Source organism: Carcharodon carcharias, chromosome 3, assembly GCF_017639515.1.
Source record: "Carcharodon carcharias isolate sCarCar2 chromosome 3, sCarCar2.pri, whole genome shotgun sequence".
NCBI lineage: Eukaryota > Metazoa > Chordata > Chondrichthyes > Lamniformes > Lamnidae > Carcharodon > Carcharodon carcharias.
In genome coordinates this window covers 232136549-232152529 of record NC_054469.1, presented here as the reverse complement: position 1 = coordinate 232152529, position 15981 = coordinate 232136549, and the positions used below count along the sequence as shown (strand labels likewise).

At 44.4% G+C, this 15981-nt stretch overlaps 1 protein-coding gene across 2 annotated transcripts; it reads right to left on the bottom strand.

The window, feature by feature from the left end:
- Window positions 1-3316: 3316 nt before the first annotated feature.
- Window positions 3317-15579, bottom strand: LOC121275962 (tubulin beta chain-like). 2 transcript variants are annotated; one of them, XM_041183884.1, is made up of 4 exons: window positions 15457-15579; window positions 14642-14750; window positions 5532-5642; window positions 3317-4628 (listed from the first exon to the last, which is right to left on the bottom strand). In XM_041183884.1, exons 1-4 carry the CDS (start codon window positions 15511-15513, stop codon window positions 3559-3561), a joined length of 1347 nt encoding a protein of 448 aa, XP_041039818.1. In that variant the 5' UTR covers window positions 15514-15579; the 3' UTR covers window positions 3317-3558. The 2 variants fall into 2 exon arrangements, with proteins under 2 accessions (XP_041039818.1, XP_041039819.1); XM_041183885.1 differs by lacking the exon at window positions 15457-15579 and adding an exon at window positions 10427-10583.
- Window positions 15580-15981: the final 402 nt, after the last annotated feature.

Genomic DNA, 15981 nt, shown 5'->3' with positions numbered 1-15981 from the left:
GAGGATTTAGTGAGTGGGCAAGAAAATGGCAGATGGAATATAATGTGGAAAAATGTGATGTTATCCACTTTGGGAGAAGGAACAGATGTGCAGAGTATTTCTTAAATGGTAAGAGATTAGAAAGTGTAGATGTATAAAAGGACCTGGGTGTCACTGAAAGCTAACATGCAGGTACAGCAAGCAATTAGGAAGGCTAATGGTATATTAGCCTTTATCGCAAGAGGATTTGAGTACAGGAGTAGTGAAGTCTTACTTTAATTGTATAAAATCTTGGTTAGACTGCACCTAGAGTACAGTGTGCAGTATTGGTCCCCTTACCTCAGAATGGATATTATTGCCATAGAGGGAGTGGAACAAAGGTTCACCAGACTTGTTCTGGGGATAGCGGGACTGTCTTATGAAGAGAGATTGGGGAAACTGGGCCTGTATTCTCTAGAATTTCAAAGAATGAGAAGGTGATCTCATTGAAACCTACAAAAAACTTAAAGGAATAGACAGGGTAGATGCAGGTAAGATGTTTCCCCTGGTTGGGGAGTCTAGAACCAGGGGACACAATTTTAAATTAAGGGGGAAGCCACTTAGGACCAAGATGAGGAGAAATTTCTTTACTCAGAGGGTTGTGAATCTTTGGAATTCTCTACCCAAGAGGCTGTGGAAGCTCAGTCATTGAGTGTGTTTAAGGTAGAGATTGATGGATTTCTGATTAACAATAATGTAAAGGGTTATGGGGATAGTGTAGGTAAAAGGCATTGAAATGTTCGATCAGCCATGATCGTATTGAATGACCGCAGACTCGATGGGCTGAATGGCCTTCTCCTGTTCCTGTGCTCCTATGGGCCCACTCTGGTTTGTAGGGAATGTGGGATTTGCTTATTGTTGCCGCTTGTCCTCTAGAATGGGTCCCTCCTCTGTCTTGGTCCCGCCTCCCTCCCTCATCCGCTGCCAGTGATTGGGTGGCAATATCAACTCATGGCCATTTAAGTGGTTTGCATCTGGAAATTACCTCAGGCACGTGTTTTTAGGTGTGGGGTCAGCACCTGAAAGTCATCATGACCCTGGGGTCCTAACTGGGGAATTTAAATCCCACCCAAAGTGTGAAGCTGAGAAAAAACAATGAGAATTAGAGAGAGACTGGAGGCAGACATAGAAAATATAAATCACAGAATCATAGAATGGTCACAGCACAGAAGGAGGCCATTCAGGCCAGTGTGTCTGTGCTGGCTCTCTGAAGGAGCAATTCACTTAGTGCCACTCCCCGTAGCCCTGCACATTCTTCCTTTTCCAATAATCCAACTTCCTCTTGGATGCCTCGATTGAACCTGCCTGCACCACAGTCTCAGGCAGTTCATTCCAGATCATAATCACTTGCTACGTGGAAAGGTTTCCCTCCTGTTGCCATTGCTTCTTTTGTCAATCACCTTAAACCTGGTTCTCAATCCTTCCACCAATGGGAATAGCTAATATGCTTATATATATATATTATATTAAAGTGAAGATTAGATGAAGAACGATCACTCAATTTTGTCAAGGAATTATCATAGTTTTCCTAATATAACTGTGGGATAAGCAGGTTTACACTTGGGTGTGTGTATGGTTCTGCGTGTGTGGCTAAGTTAATTGAAGTAGAGTTGATTAGACTGCAAGGTTTAAATTATCAAAGAAGGTAGGTGTAAAATTAGGCATTTGAAATGCAGAGACAGTGACAGAGACAGTGTGAATGAAACTTGCATTTTTAGATAAGTGGGAAAGGTGTTTGATTTTCAAAGGAACATGGAAAATGTTTACAATTGGCAAGATAAATAAGGCAAGGTTATTACATTGATTTTTCCCAGTAGTGCCGGCCATAATAATACCATGAAAGATTTTTATATTCTGGGAAAAGCAATTTCTAAAGACAAGTTGAAACAATGGGATTTACAGATCAAAAAAGGAGAAATATATTTTAAAAAGGATGGGAAGCTGTGTGAGGTGTGGTTGTGAGAGATTTGGAAAGGTGACTGTCTGGAACGGACTTGGGGAAAAGACCTCTAGCCGCACTGAAGAAGTTTTGCAGTTCCAGTAACCAAAGTTGTGCTAAAAGCCTTTGGAAGTCCATTGTCCAGTGGGTGCTTGTGGTAATATTGCTGGATTACTTTATAAATTTGGAATCTATTTGGACTGTTGCCTTAAAGAGGGTGTGTAGTTGGCAGTCTGGCTAAGTAGAAATTTTGGGAACTGTTTTAACTTCATAACTGTAACCTTGTGTATGTGTTTAAGTTTTTTCTTCTTTTGTTACTAAATGTTTTAATTTAATCTTTAAAATCTCTAAAGATGGTAGTAGACTCATTACTTCTGACTTCAGTGCATAAACCTTCTTGTAATAAATACAAGTTGCAAAATCGTTGTGATAGCTTGGCCAAGTTTCCCTTGTGGATTTGGTCAGCCTGACAAATACCACCTGCCATATCATAATTTGACGTTTTTATACCAAATCTGATTTTCTGATTTGTGTTGCCATGCCTTTGGACCAGCCATATAAATACTGTTTAAAGAGCAGGTCAGAGTAACTCACCTCCTGACTCCTCAAAGCTTGTCCACCATCTACAAGGCACAAGTCAGGAGTGTGGTGGAATACTTTCCACTTACCTGGATGAGTGCAGCTCCAACAACACTCAAGAAGCTTCACACCATCCAGGACAAAGCAGCCCACTTGATCAACATCCAGATGCAAAATATCCACTCCCAACACACAGTAGCATCAGTGTGTGTACCATCTTTAAGATGCACTGCAGCAACTCGCCAAGGCTCCTTCGACAGCATCTTCCAAACCCACGACCTCTTACCGCTTAGAAGGACAAGGGCAGCAGACACATGGTAACACCACCAGTTGCAAGTTTCCCTCCAAGCCACGCACCATCCTGACTTGAAACTATAATCGCCATTCTTTCACTGTCGCTGGATCAAAATCCTGGAACTCCCTCCCTAACAGCACTGTGGGTGTATCTACACCACATGGCCTGCAGCAGTTCAAGAAGGCAGCTCACCACTACCTTCTCAGGGGTGATTATAGGGATGGGCAATAAATGCTGGCCCAGCCAGCGGTGCTTAAATCCCATCAAAGAATAAAAAACATGTGATGGGGTCACAGCAAAGGGCACAGAACTCAAGCTGTTTTACAGTAAAGGGACCGAGTACATTTTGATGCAATCTATCACTGGAATGCTTACTGTGTGAAGGTTATAATTAGAAATCGGAGGTGGGAACAAACCTCAACAAAAAGCATCAGTTTGAAATTTCATTCACTTCAGATCATGAAGAATAATAAACATTAACTTTATTCGACACGGGTATTTTAAAATCATTTCAGCAATCAGTACAATGAAAACCATTTGCATCACTCGAATGGGTCACTATTTACATCATGGTTTCCACAGCATCACTTGTCACTAAAATTCTATGTTGTACATAAACAAGATTTACAAGTTAAAACCACAATTTTTTTTTTTGCAAAGAGATCATGGGAGAGTAAAACTACAACACTGCCAGCTTGCAGAGGAGGACCAGGGATCTGCAGGGACTTTAAGCTTCAACATCACCTTCCTCTTCCTCCTCTTCTTCGAAATCGCCCTGTTCATCAGCAGTGGCCTCCTGATATTGTTGGTACTCTGACACCAGATCGTTCATGTTGCTTTCTGCCTCAGTAAACTCCATTTCATCCATCCCTTCACCCGTGTACCAGTGCAAGAAAGCCTTGCGGCGGAACATGGCAGTGAACTGCTCCGAGATCCGTTTGAACAGCTCCTGGATGGCGGTGCTGTTTCCAATGAAGGTTGCTGACATCTTGAGGCCCCGTGGCGCTATATCGCACACTGCCGTCTTGACGTTGTTGGGGATCCACTCGACGAAATAGCTGCTGTTCTTGTTCTGGATGTTGAGCATCTGCTCGTCCACCTCCTTCATAGACATCTTGCCACGGAAGATGGCGGCCACCGTGAGGTAGCGGCCGTGGCGCGGGTCGCAGGCCGCCATCATGTTCTTGGCGTCAAACATCTGCTGGGTCAGCTCCGGGACGCTCAGAGCGCGGTATTGCTGGCACCCGCGGCTGGTCAGTGGGGCAAAGCCCGGCATGAAGAAGTGCAACCGGGGGAAAGGCACCATGTTCACTGCCAACTTCCGGAGGTCGACATTCAGCTGACCAGGGAACCGGAGGCAAGTGGTGACGCCGCTCATGGTGGCTGACACCAAGTGGTTGAGATCGCCATAGGTCGGGGTCGTCAGCTTCAACGTGCGGAAGCAGATGTCGTACAAGGCTTCATTGTCAATGGAGTAGGTCTCATCCGTGTTCTCAACGAGCTGGTGCACGGAGAGGGTGGCATTGTATGGCTCCACCACGGTGTCAGACACTTTGGGAGAGGGCACGACGCTGAAGGTATTCATTATGCGGTCAGGGTATTCCTCTCTGATCTTGCTGATGAGGAGGGTGCCCATGCCAGAGCCAGTACCTCCACCCAGCGAGTGGGTGAGCTGGAAACCCTGAAGACAGTCACAACTTTCAGCTTCTTTCCTGATTACATCCAGCACTGAATCAACGAGCTCAGCTCCTTCCGTGTAGTGACCTTTGGCCCAGTTGTTACCTGCACCGCTCTGGCCTATAAAATAAAACAAAATAGGAATCATTTAAAATGCATTTGCTATTTCACAGAAGGAGGCCATATCGTGCATGTGCACCCTCAACAACATCATCTTTATACATCGTCTTTAACATATTAAAACATCCCAAGGTACTTCACTGAAACATTCAAACACAAAGTATGACATCGAACTATAAAAGGAGACATTAGAACAGAAGATCAAAAGCTTGGTCAAAGAGGTAGGTTTTCAGGAGTGTTTTTAACGAGAAAAGTGAAGTTAAGAGGCAGAGAGGTGGACGGAGGGTATTCCAGAGCTTGAGTTCCAGGCAGCAGAAGGCACAGCCACTAATGGTGGAGGAATTAGATTCCAGGGTACACAAGGGGTCAGAATTAGAGAGGTGCAGATATCTCAGGGGGTTATGGGATTGGAGCAGAATACAGAGAAAGGCCATGGAGAGCTTTGAAAACAAGGATGAGAATTTTAAAGTTAGGATGTTGTAACATAGGTCAATGAGCACAGGGGCAATAGTGGAATTTAAAAAAAATGTTTATGGCATTTATTGCCCTTGTTTAGAGAGCATTTAAAAGTCAACCCCATTGCTGTGAGTCTGGAGTGACATGTAGGCCAGACCAGGTAAGGATGGCAGATTTCCTTCCCTAAAGGACATGAGTGAACCAGTTGGGTTATTTACGACAATCGACAATGGTTTCATGGTCATCATTAGACTTTTAATTCCAGATTTTTACTGGATTCAAATTTCACCATCTGCTGTGGTTTTCACCTCAAGCAATGTTAAAAGTTTCATTTTGGCCAGTTTTATTCTAGATTAGCACCAATAAAGAACTGCTGTTAAGAGTATTTTATTTAGGATGTAGAGATTCTTAAGAAGTTTTTAGCGACAAGCGTAAAAGAGTTCATACCGAATACAAAATTGTCAGGTCTAAAGATTTGTCCAAAGGGTCCAGATCTGACGGAGTCCATTGTGCCCGGCTCCAAGTCAACCAGAATGGCACGGGGTACATACTTGCTACCTGTGGGAGGAACAAAGTGACAGAGTTATGGCAAACCATGGGCCAAGTTATGAAGCCACCACCATCTGTGACTAAGGATGTCAGTGTACTCTATTCAATTTTCCAAAGAATAATGGGTGGCCAACAGGACAAAATAAATTCTCATTATTTAATGGAGATCAGCAATTGTTGAGTCTCATTTACACCTTTGGATCTTTGTATTAAAGTATTTGTGTTTTACTTAACAATTTGCAGTAGAGTCCTCAAGTGTGGTATTCCTGAGCTAGAGCTGGTCTAATAAGTCCAATGGCCCTACTTCCCTGTAGCAGGAACAAGTAGATCAACAATAACTGCCAGGAATAAGACCATAAGACATAGGAGCAGAAATTAGGCCATTCGGCCCATCAAGTCTGCTCCGCCATTCAATCTTGGCTGATAAGTTTCTCAACCCCATTCTCTCGCCTTCTCCCCGTAACCTTTGATCCCCTTACCAATCAAGAACCTATCTATCTCAGTCTTAAATACACTCAATGACCTGGCCTCTACAGCCTTCTGTGGCAATGAATTCCATAGATTCACCACTCTCTAGCTAAAGAAGTTTCTCCTCATCTCTGTTCTAAAAGGTCTACCCTTTACTCTGAGGCTGTTCCCTCGGGTCCTAGTCTCTCCTACTAATGGAAACATCTTCCCCACGTCCACTCTGTCCAGGCCTTTCAGTATTCTGTAAGTTTCAATCAGATCCCCCCTCATCCTTCTAAACTCCATCGAGTATAGACCCAGAATCCTCAAACGTTCCTCATATGTTAAGCCTTTCATTCCTGGGATCATTCGCATGAACCTCCTCTGGACCCTCTCCAGGGCCAGCACATCCTTCCTAAGATATGGGGCCCAAAATTGCTCACAATATTCTAAATGTGGTCTGACCAGAGCCTTATAAAGCCTCAGCAGCACATCCCTGCTTTTATATTCTAGTCCTCTCAAAATAAATGCCAACATTGCATTTGCCTTCCTAACTACTGACTCAACCTGCAAGTTAACCTTAAGAGAATCCTGGACTAGGACTCCCAAGTCCATTTGCACTCCAGATTTCTGAATTCTCTCCCCATTTAGAAAATAGTCCATGCTTCTATTCTTCCTACCAAAGTGCATGACCTCACACTTCCCCATGTTATATTCCATCTGCCACTTCTTTGCCCATTCTCCCAACCTGTCTAAATCCTTCTGCAGCCTCCCCGCCTCCTCAATACTACCTGTCCCTCCACGTATCCTTGTATCATCTGCAAACTTAGCCAGGATGCCCTCAGTTCCTTCATCTAGATCATTGATGTATAAAGTGAAAAGTTGTGGTCCCAACAATAAGTCAGAACTTTAAAAAGTTGCTAAAAATGAGAAGAATTTGCTTAGCTTTCACACAGATAGTATTGGTTAAAATTTTAATTAGGAAAAGGTTTCAGCATCGAACCGATGAATGCAGAGAGCCTTTCAAAGTCCATAATGCAGAATGACCACGTGGCTCAGGAAATATGAACAAATTCACAAGAACAAAACCACTACAGAATCTAATAGATTGTTCTGTATGATTGACGGGCATGTTACAACCATATTTTAAATGGATGGGAAATCTCTATTTTCAGAAAGTAAAGACACTTCAGATGAAAACCAATTTAAACCGCTTTCCTGTTTTTCCTTCAGAGCCGGAGATTTTAATGGTGAGGGAATAAAGCTTCTAGTGTCAATGTTGGAGACATTCTGGCAGGCTCACTCAGTGGCAACTTATTATTAGAATGCTCACCTTTAGCTCATAGATATTGGAGGTTTAGAGGTTTAATCCACACTGCAAGGGTCAATTCTATTTACAGGATCACAGGATTGTTACAGCACAGGAGACCATTCGGCCCATCGTATCTGCACTGGATCTCCAAATGAGCAATTCACCCAGTGCCGTTCTCATGCCTTCTTCCCGTTACCCTACACATTCTTCCTTCTCAGGTAACAGTCAAACTTTTGGTCAACTGTCCTATTACCTCCTTGTGGCTAGTGTCACAATTTTGTTTGATAATGTCACTGTGAAGCGGCTTGGGATGCTTGACTACATTAAGGGTGCTATATAAATGCAAATTGTTGTTGTGTGCACAGGTTTATCGTGTGTCCTTTGGTCTAACACTGTTTCCCTCCCACTCCTTTTGTTGTCTGCCAGAGTGGCCCCGGGGGTACTCCTACCAATTCTGGTGGGACAAGGGGAGCAAAATTCAACTCCAATGGGGGTCACAAAATAAAGAGCCGTGAATCAGCCATCCGTTACACAGCTCCTGTCTGATTTCTCTCTCTATCAAAGTCAGTGCAACAGGCAGTCAGAATGGTACGTGATAGATGGGTGATTTTGTTTTCACTATCGACTCAGTACCCCTGCCAAAGTTCGTACTTCCCCCTCAACTTTTTTTAAAAGTTCATTTACGGGATGTGGGCATCACTGGCTGGGCCCAGCATTTATTGCCCATCCCTAATTGCCCTTGAGAAGGTGGTGGTGAGCTGCCTTCTTGAACCACTGCAGTCCCTGAGGTGTAGGTACACCCACAGTGCTGTTAGGATTTTGACCCAGCAACAGTGAAGGATCGGCAATATATTTCCAAGTCAGGGTGGTGAGTGACTTGGAGGGGAACTTCCAGGTGATGCTGTTCCCAGCTATCTGCTAGATGTAGTAGTCATCTAGGGTTTGGAAGGTCCTGTCCCAGGAGGCTTGGTGAGTTCCTGCAGTACATCTTGTAGCTGGTACACACTGCTGCCACTGTGCATTGGTGCTGGAGAGGGTGAATGTCTGTGGATGTGGTGCCAAGCAAGTGGACTGCTTTATCCTGGATGGTGTCAAGCTTCTCAGCTGTTTGTTGGAGCTGCACTCACCCAAGTAAGTGGGGAGTATTCCATCACACTCTTGACTTGTGCCTTGTAGATGGATAGTCTTTGGGGAGTCAGGAGGTGAGTTAGATACCGCAGGATTCCTCGCATCTGTTCCGCTCTTGTAGCCACAGCATTTATAAGGCTAGTCCAGCTCAGTTTCTGGTCAATGCTAACCCCCAGGATGTTGATAATGGGGGATTCAATGATGCTAATGCCATTGAACGTCAAGGGACGATGGTTAGATTCTCTCTTGTTGAAGATGGTTATTGCCTGGCACAAATGTTACTTGTCAGCCCAAGCGTGGATGTTGTCCAGGTCTTGCTGCATTAGGACACAGACTGCTTTAGTACCTGAGGGATTGCAAATGGTGCTAAATATTGTGCAATCATCAGCGAACATCTCCACTTCTGACCTTATGATGGGAGGAAGGTCATTGATGAAGCAGCTTAAGATGGTTGGGCCGAGGACACTACCCTGAGAAACCCATGCAGTGATGTCCAACTGAGATGATTGACCTCCAACAACCACAACCATCTTCCTTTGTGCTAGGTATGCCTCCAACCAGTGGAGAGTTTTCCCCCTGGTTCCTATTGACTCCAGCTTTGCTCCTTGGCTCCTTGATGCCACACGAGGTCAAATGTTGCCTTGATGTCGAGGGCAGTCACTTTCATGTCACCTCTGGAGTTCAGCTTTTTTGTCCATGTTTGAACAAAGGCTGTAATGTTACTAACTGGGGAAAAGTTAGGGCATTATTCTTAAGATATATATGTAGGGGGAAGGGAAAAAAGGAAGTCTATGCCTGTGTTCTCTTGGTTTTGTGAATAAACCAATGTTGAGGAAAGATTGGCTCCAGATTCCTCCTTTGCTGAGTGAATAGGCAGCAAATTGTACTTGGTCAAACAAACCATCTCACAACGCAGCCACATTGCTGTCCTTTTCCATGGCTTGTGACTGAACTCCTTTCAGCTGCTATTAATAACCTCCTGCTCATTAATATTCACGATCACCGTTACAGTCTGATTAAACAAAGTGTCCGTGTCTCTGGATGCAAATGTGCAGCCTTCTAAATTAAATAAGGCTCATCCTTAAAGGTTGTCACTCTCTTAAGCTTATAGAAACCAAGGTATATTTTGTAAGAAATCATCAAAAATTAAGATCAGTTTTCTTTTTTATTTAATAGGGACCAGAGTTATTGATGATGCTGCTGATAGTGAAACCCTGTCTTATTGACCTATTGTTCAGTATAGCCCACTTTGTGCATGTGTTTTGACCTGATATAAATTTGCAGGTTATGTAACGGTTTTTTAAAAATACCATAAATTGTGGTGTATAAGTCGACCCAGTGTATAAGACAACTCTAATTTTCAGTCCCAAATATCATGTTTTTGCATATACTCGGCATATAAATTAATCCCACCCTCCCACTATGACACGCTACACTCGCTTTAATACACAGCCTTAAATTTTTCACCCCAAAAACGCATGTTTTACTTACCGGTACTTCATAAATGGGCACAAGGGGGCAAGCACGAAGAGTTTAAGACACGCCTACTCTTTGCGTTGGATGTGAACACCCACACCCACACCCATGCTGGCTGTTCACTTTTATACTCAGCATATAAGTCAGCCCCGCTCTCTGAGGTTTCAACGGTTGAATTATACACTGACATCCACAGTATTTAGATGGCAAGAGAATTACTCAGCTCAGGCAGATGTGACACCAGATGATATGTTACCATCAGTGTGTTACCAAGACAATACCACACGAGTTCTAGATTGATGGAGAATACTTACTCAATGAACAGATTCCCCCAATGTCTCATTGACTTAACTATAATCTTGAACATGTATTAAATATAATAGCAATATTATAGCACAGTGATATAATATTAATAATATCTGGAGAATACCGGAATTATCATCTCATTTACTGGGTACTGGCAGCCCCAGTCATTTTACTTCAGCGTTTTCTCCCCTGCAAACCATCAGCATTACTTCACTGGTTGTACAACCATTCGGGTGTCCTGAGGTCATGAACGCACTGTGTAAATGCACGTCTTTTTTTCTCTTTTGCAAAAAAAAAGAATGCAGAGGTCCTCTGCATAAAAATATTGTTAGCGTTCTACAAAAACGGTGCAGTGGTTATTTAATATACAGTTAATTATTTTCATTGTTGAGAAAAATCATTTCTGGCAGTTAACAAATAGGCAAGTTTCCAAAAGGCATTCGTAAGGGTTAATCTGCACTCTTCTGGGTCATGTGTGCGCTAATGATAAAACACCTGCTTTGAGTTTTTTTTTAAATTGCAGTTCGCTGTTGCTGCAACTTGTTTCTGAGAGTACATTATCAAATCAAGTTATTGAACTTGCATGGCCCTCCCCTCAACCACTGAGTCATACAGGCCGGGTAGGTCACAGTGACAGGGATGCCACCATTGTCTGCAGTGCCCAGGGGAATGGGATGTTCATCCAGGAGGTCAGGAAACTGGCCAATACCCACCTCCATGGCTCACACATTAATAATGATTCACCCTGGAGGCTGCCACCCAAAGTCGGCAATGAGTCAACCAGAGAGATTGGCAAGGATTCAGAGAAAGACTAAAGTCAAATGCAGTCTAGACCCCACTACATTACACAATGGAAATGTATTCAAACAGTCGCTTTGTAGTTCAGAATTTGAATATTGCTGAAAAGGGAGACATGTTGCCAAAGCTTTTTTGACTTGCACTCATCAGGACAAACGCAAGAATGCCAAATTTCAAACGATCACAACAGTTTATATTCCTGGAGAAAAGGGTGCTGACTGTCAGCAAGTCAACTGATTGGCCAAGGTGTTGCCATGGAGAATGCAATGGGGAACTATAGGCTTCCTATGTACCTGGGTAATTAAAAAAAAGGCACAAGGCTTGAACATGTTCTTTTTGTTTGCAGAGCATGGGTCATTGTGTCTGAATGCTGCTTCCAACAAGTGCAAATGAGCCACATTACAAGTGTGACTGTTTTAAATTGTTCATTCGTGTAGCCATTTGTTCAGTAAGTGCAGCCCAATTACGGAATCACCTCTAACAGTAGACGCTTTGCTTTGGATTTTGCAAGTGTGGGCTGGTTCAGTACAGTCTGTAATCTGTCTTTTTCGAACAATTGAAAGTCTAATGTCAACTGTTAGATGGGATTCCGCGATTGGGCAACATTTGCTAAACAATCCTGAGTTTGTTAATAGCTACACTAACAACCAATTTAAGATAATCAGTCAAGCTTGTAAAATGGCTCATTTATGCTTGCTCAAAATGACATACATACATGCATAGTCAGAGATTCATTCTCTGCAAACAAAAGGAACATGTTCAAGCCTTGTGCCTTTTTTGAATTACCCAGGAGCTTGGGGAGTCTATACTTGCCCATTGGCATGCCTTGGCCAATCAGAGTCGACTTGCCAACCAATCAGCACTCTTTTCTCTTGAAGTATAAATTGTTGTGATCATCTGAAATTTAGAATTCCTGCATTTGTCTTGATGACAGCAAGATGAAAAGCTTCAGCAACATGTCTCTCTGTTCAGCATTAAGAAAGTATATTCTGATTGTAGACCCAACGTTAAAGACTGAATTGCACCAGGATCCCTGTGGCATTCTATTTATGTATGAATTAACCAATCTGATTTGTTACACATGAACATATTGATGAGGGAACCTATGTTATTATTGAAGTGCAACACCATGGACAAATATATTTGCACACAATGATAGGGTAGATATGGTCGGTAGTTGAAGTTTTGATCCTATGACAAGAAATTTAAAATCTGTACTTTTTGATTACTCTTATTTTAAAGAGTTTATTTTGTACTTTTTTTTAGTACAGTGGGTTTGCAAACATTTTCTGTCTGGAAGGTGTACTAGCTTCAAACAATACAGTCAGATTTCCCAGAAAATGGTGCCATCCTGGTTAAAAACCTTTATCAGTATACAGCTATAGATCTTGCCAATAGGCCAAATAACAGATGGGCAGAAATCTGATGATCCCATTGGGATCCCTGCAGATCTCCCTAAGATTCATAGATTTAAATTTGAAAATCTGTGCTCTAATCCATCACTGCTCCCATTCTCGTGGCTCTGAAGGCTTATATGTATACAACAACTGTGGCTTTATGAGGCAAAGTATTCATGATTTTGGTCCTTGGTTACAAGTAAATGATTTTAAACCGCATTGGAACAATTACAATGCAGTACTTTGTTTAACCTATGCCTTCACCAGTGGGTGTTTTTTTAAATGCCTTGGGAGAGACACACCCACACTCGTCTGAATAAGAAAGGGAATGGGTTGAATTGATAGGTTTGTGGGCACATGTCCCAGATGGACTGTAATGAATAATGAATCAAGGCTGCAGAGGACTGGATAGTCGGAGAGAAGCATATCTATCCCCTTCTCCCCACGCCCACCCCCATCTCCACCCTCCCCCCCCTCCCCCCAACACACACACACACACACAGTGTACATCACACACACACACACACACACACACACACAGTGTACATCCCACCCACCACCCACACACACAGTGTACATCACACACACACACACACACAGTGTACATCCCACCCACCCCCCCCAACACACACACACACACACACACAGTGTACATCACACACACACACACACACAGTGTACATCCCACCCACCCCCCCAACACACACACACACACAGTGTACATCACACACACACACACACACACAGTGTACATCCCACCCACCCCCCCAACACACACACACACAGTGTACATCACACACACACACACACACACAGTGTACATCACACACACACACACACACACAGTGTACATCCCACCCACCCCCCCCAACACACACACACACACAGTGTACATCACACACACACACACACACACACACACAGTGTACATCCCACCCACCCCCCCCAACACACACACACAGTGTACATCACACACACACACACACACACACACACACACAGTGTACATCCCACCCACCACCCACACACACAGTGTACATCACACACACACACACAGTGTACATCCCACCCACCCCCCCAACACACACACACACACACACACACACAGTGTACATCACACACACACACACAGTGTACATCCCACCCACCCCCCCAACACACACACACACAGTGTACATCACACACACACACACACACACAGTGTACATCACACACACACACACACACAGTGTACATCCCACCCACCCCCCCCAACACACACACACACACACAGTGTACATCACACACACACACACACACACACACAGTGTACATCCCACCCACCCCCCCCAACACACACACACACACACACACAGTGTACATCCCACCCACCCCCCCAACACACACACACACACACACACAGTGTACATCACACACACACACACACACAGTGTACATCCCACCCACCCCCCCCAACACACACACACACAGTGTACATCACACACACACACACACACACAGTGTACATCACACACACACACACACACACAGTGTACATCCCACCCACCCCCCCCAACACACACACACACACAGTGTACATCACACACACACACACACACACACACAGTGTACATCCCACCCACCCCCCCCCCAACACACACACACACACACACAGTGTACATCACACACACACACACACACACACAGTGTACATCCCACCCACCCCCCCAACACATACACACACACAGTGTACATCACACACACACACACACACAGTGTACATCACACACACACACACACACACAGTGTACATCCCACCCACCCCCCCCAACACACACACACACACACACACACAGTGTACATCCCACCCACCCCCCCCAACACACACACACACACACACAGTGTACATCACACACACACACACACACACACAGTGTACATCCCACCCACCCCCCCAACACACACACACACAGTGTACATCACACACACACACACAGTGTACATCACACACACACACACAGTGTACATCACACACACACACACACAGTGTACATCCCACCCACCCACCCACACACACACACACACACACACACAAATCGATTAAGAAGGAAAGGGGAAGGAGATGAGAGGATTTGTGGGGCTGCGTTTTGCTGTGATCTCGGTACCTGCCGCTTCATTGTAGTAGACATTTATTCTCTCCAGCTGCAAGTCGTCATTTCCCTGGTAGGTGCCGGTGGGATCGATGCCATGCTCGTCGCTGATCACTTCCCAAAACTTGGAAGTACACACACGAAAAAAAAGAGGAATGGTTAGTGCTGGGGGAATACGCTAGAGATTTGCCTTACAGCCAGCATCTTTCAACACAGAGAAACCCATTTATCAAAACTGCTTTACTGCTTCAGCATCGAGCTATTCATAATTCAGCATTTCTCCACCGTCCCCCACCCCCCCACACCCGCCTCAGGGAAGAAAACAGCATCTTTCAAATTCAAATCACAAACAGGGTCAAAATGGGTTCGAATGTCTGCACCGTATAGGGGCTGCTCCACAATATTACTCTTTATTCTGTCTGTATTTGTTTAAAAATGAACATACAATCATTTTGAATAATGCAATTCCAGGAAGAGGTTTGAATGATAAAATTCGCAGTAGCTGACAGCTCCTCTTGGAGGGGGGGAAGAGGAGGAGGGGGTGGAATCCTCGACATTTGCTCCTTAATGAACCCAATTCACTCCGCTTGCATCTGATAAAACACGAACGGATCTTCTGTGTTAACAATTTGGAATGAACGATATTTAAAATCGCCCAACATGGTTGAAACACGTTATTTTCACAAAAGGCACAATTTTACAATCCCGGCTCATCTTCCCCCAAATTCTCCGCTGATAAATTTGCGCTGCACAAGTATCTCACGGATAAGCTGGATAGAAATATATCCTGATGGGGAGAGATTGCTCCTTCTTTAGAGTGAAGCCTCTACCTTAGCACCGATCTGATTTCCACACTGCCCGGCTTGGATATGCACAATCTCACGCATTTTGACACTTCCTCCCTGTTCAGCACCTTCCAGCGGTCCCTCTATCCGTCTCTCCTCGGCCCAGTAACAAAGACGCTGCATCTCTCCCCCCCCCTCCCCAAACCCCAGGAACCCTAGATTGGAGGAGCGAGGACAGAGGCGGAGCCTCAGCCCACCATGTGATCAGGAACTGCCAAAACACCAGCCTATCACACGGCACCTACTTCTTGGCTATCCAATAAAAGGAGGCGCCCGACTGCCACTCGGTTCCAATCCAGGAGTTGTTATCCTGGAATGATGCAGCACGGAAGGAGGCCATTCGGCCCGTTGTGCCTGTGTCAGCTCTTTAAAACAACTATCCATTGACTCCCATACCCAGGCTTTTACCCCTGAGCCCTGTTTGCACAGAATTGTTTTTTTTTATCGTCATTCATGGGATGTGGGTGTCGCTGGATGGGCCCAGCATTTGTTACCCATCCCTAGTTGCCC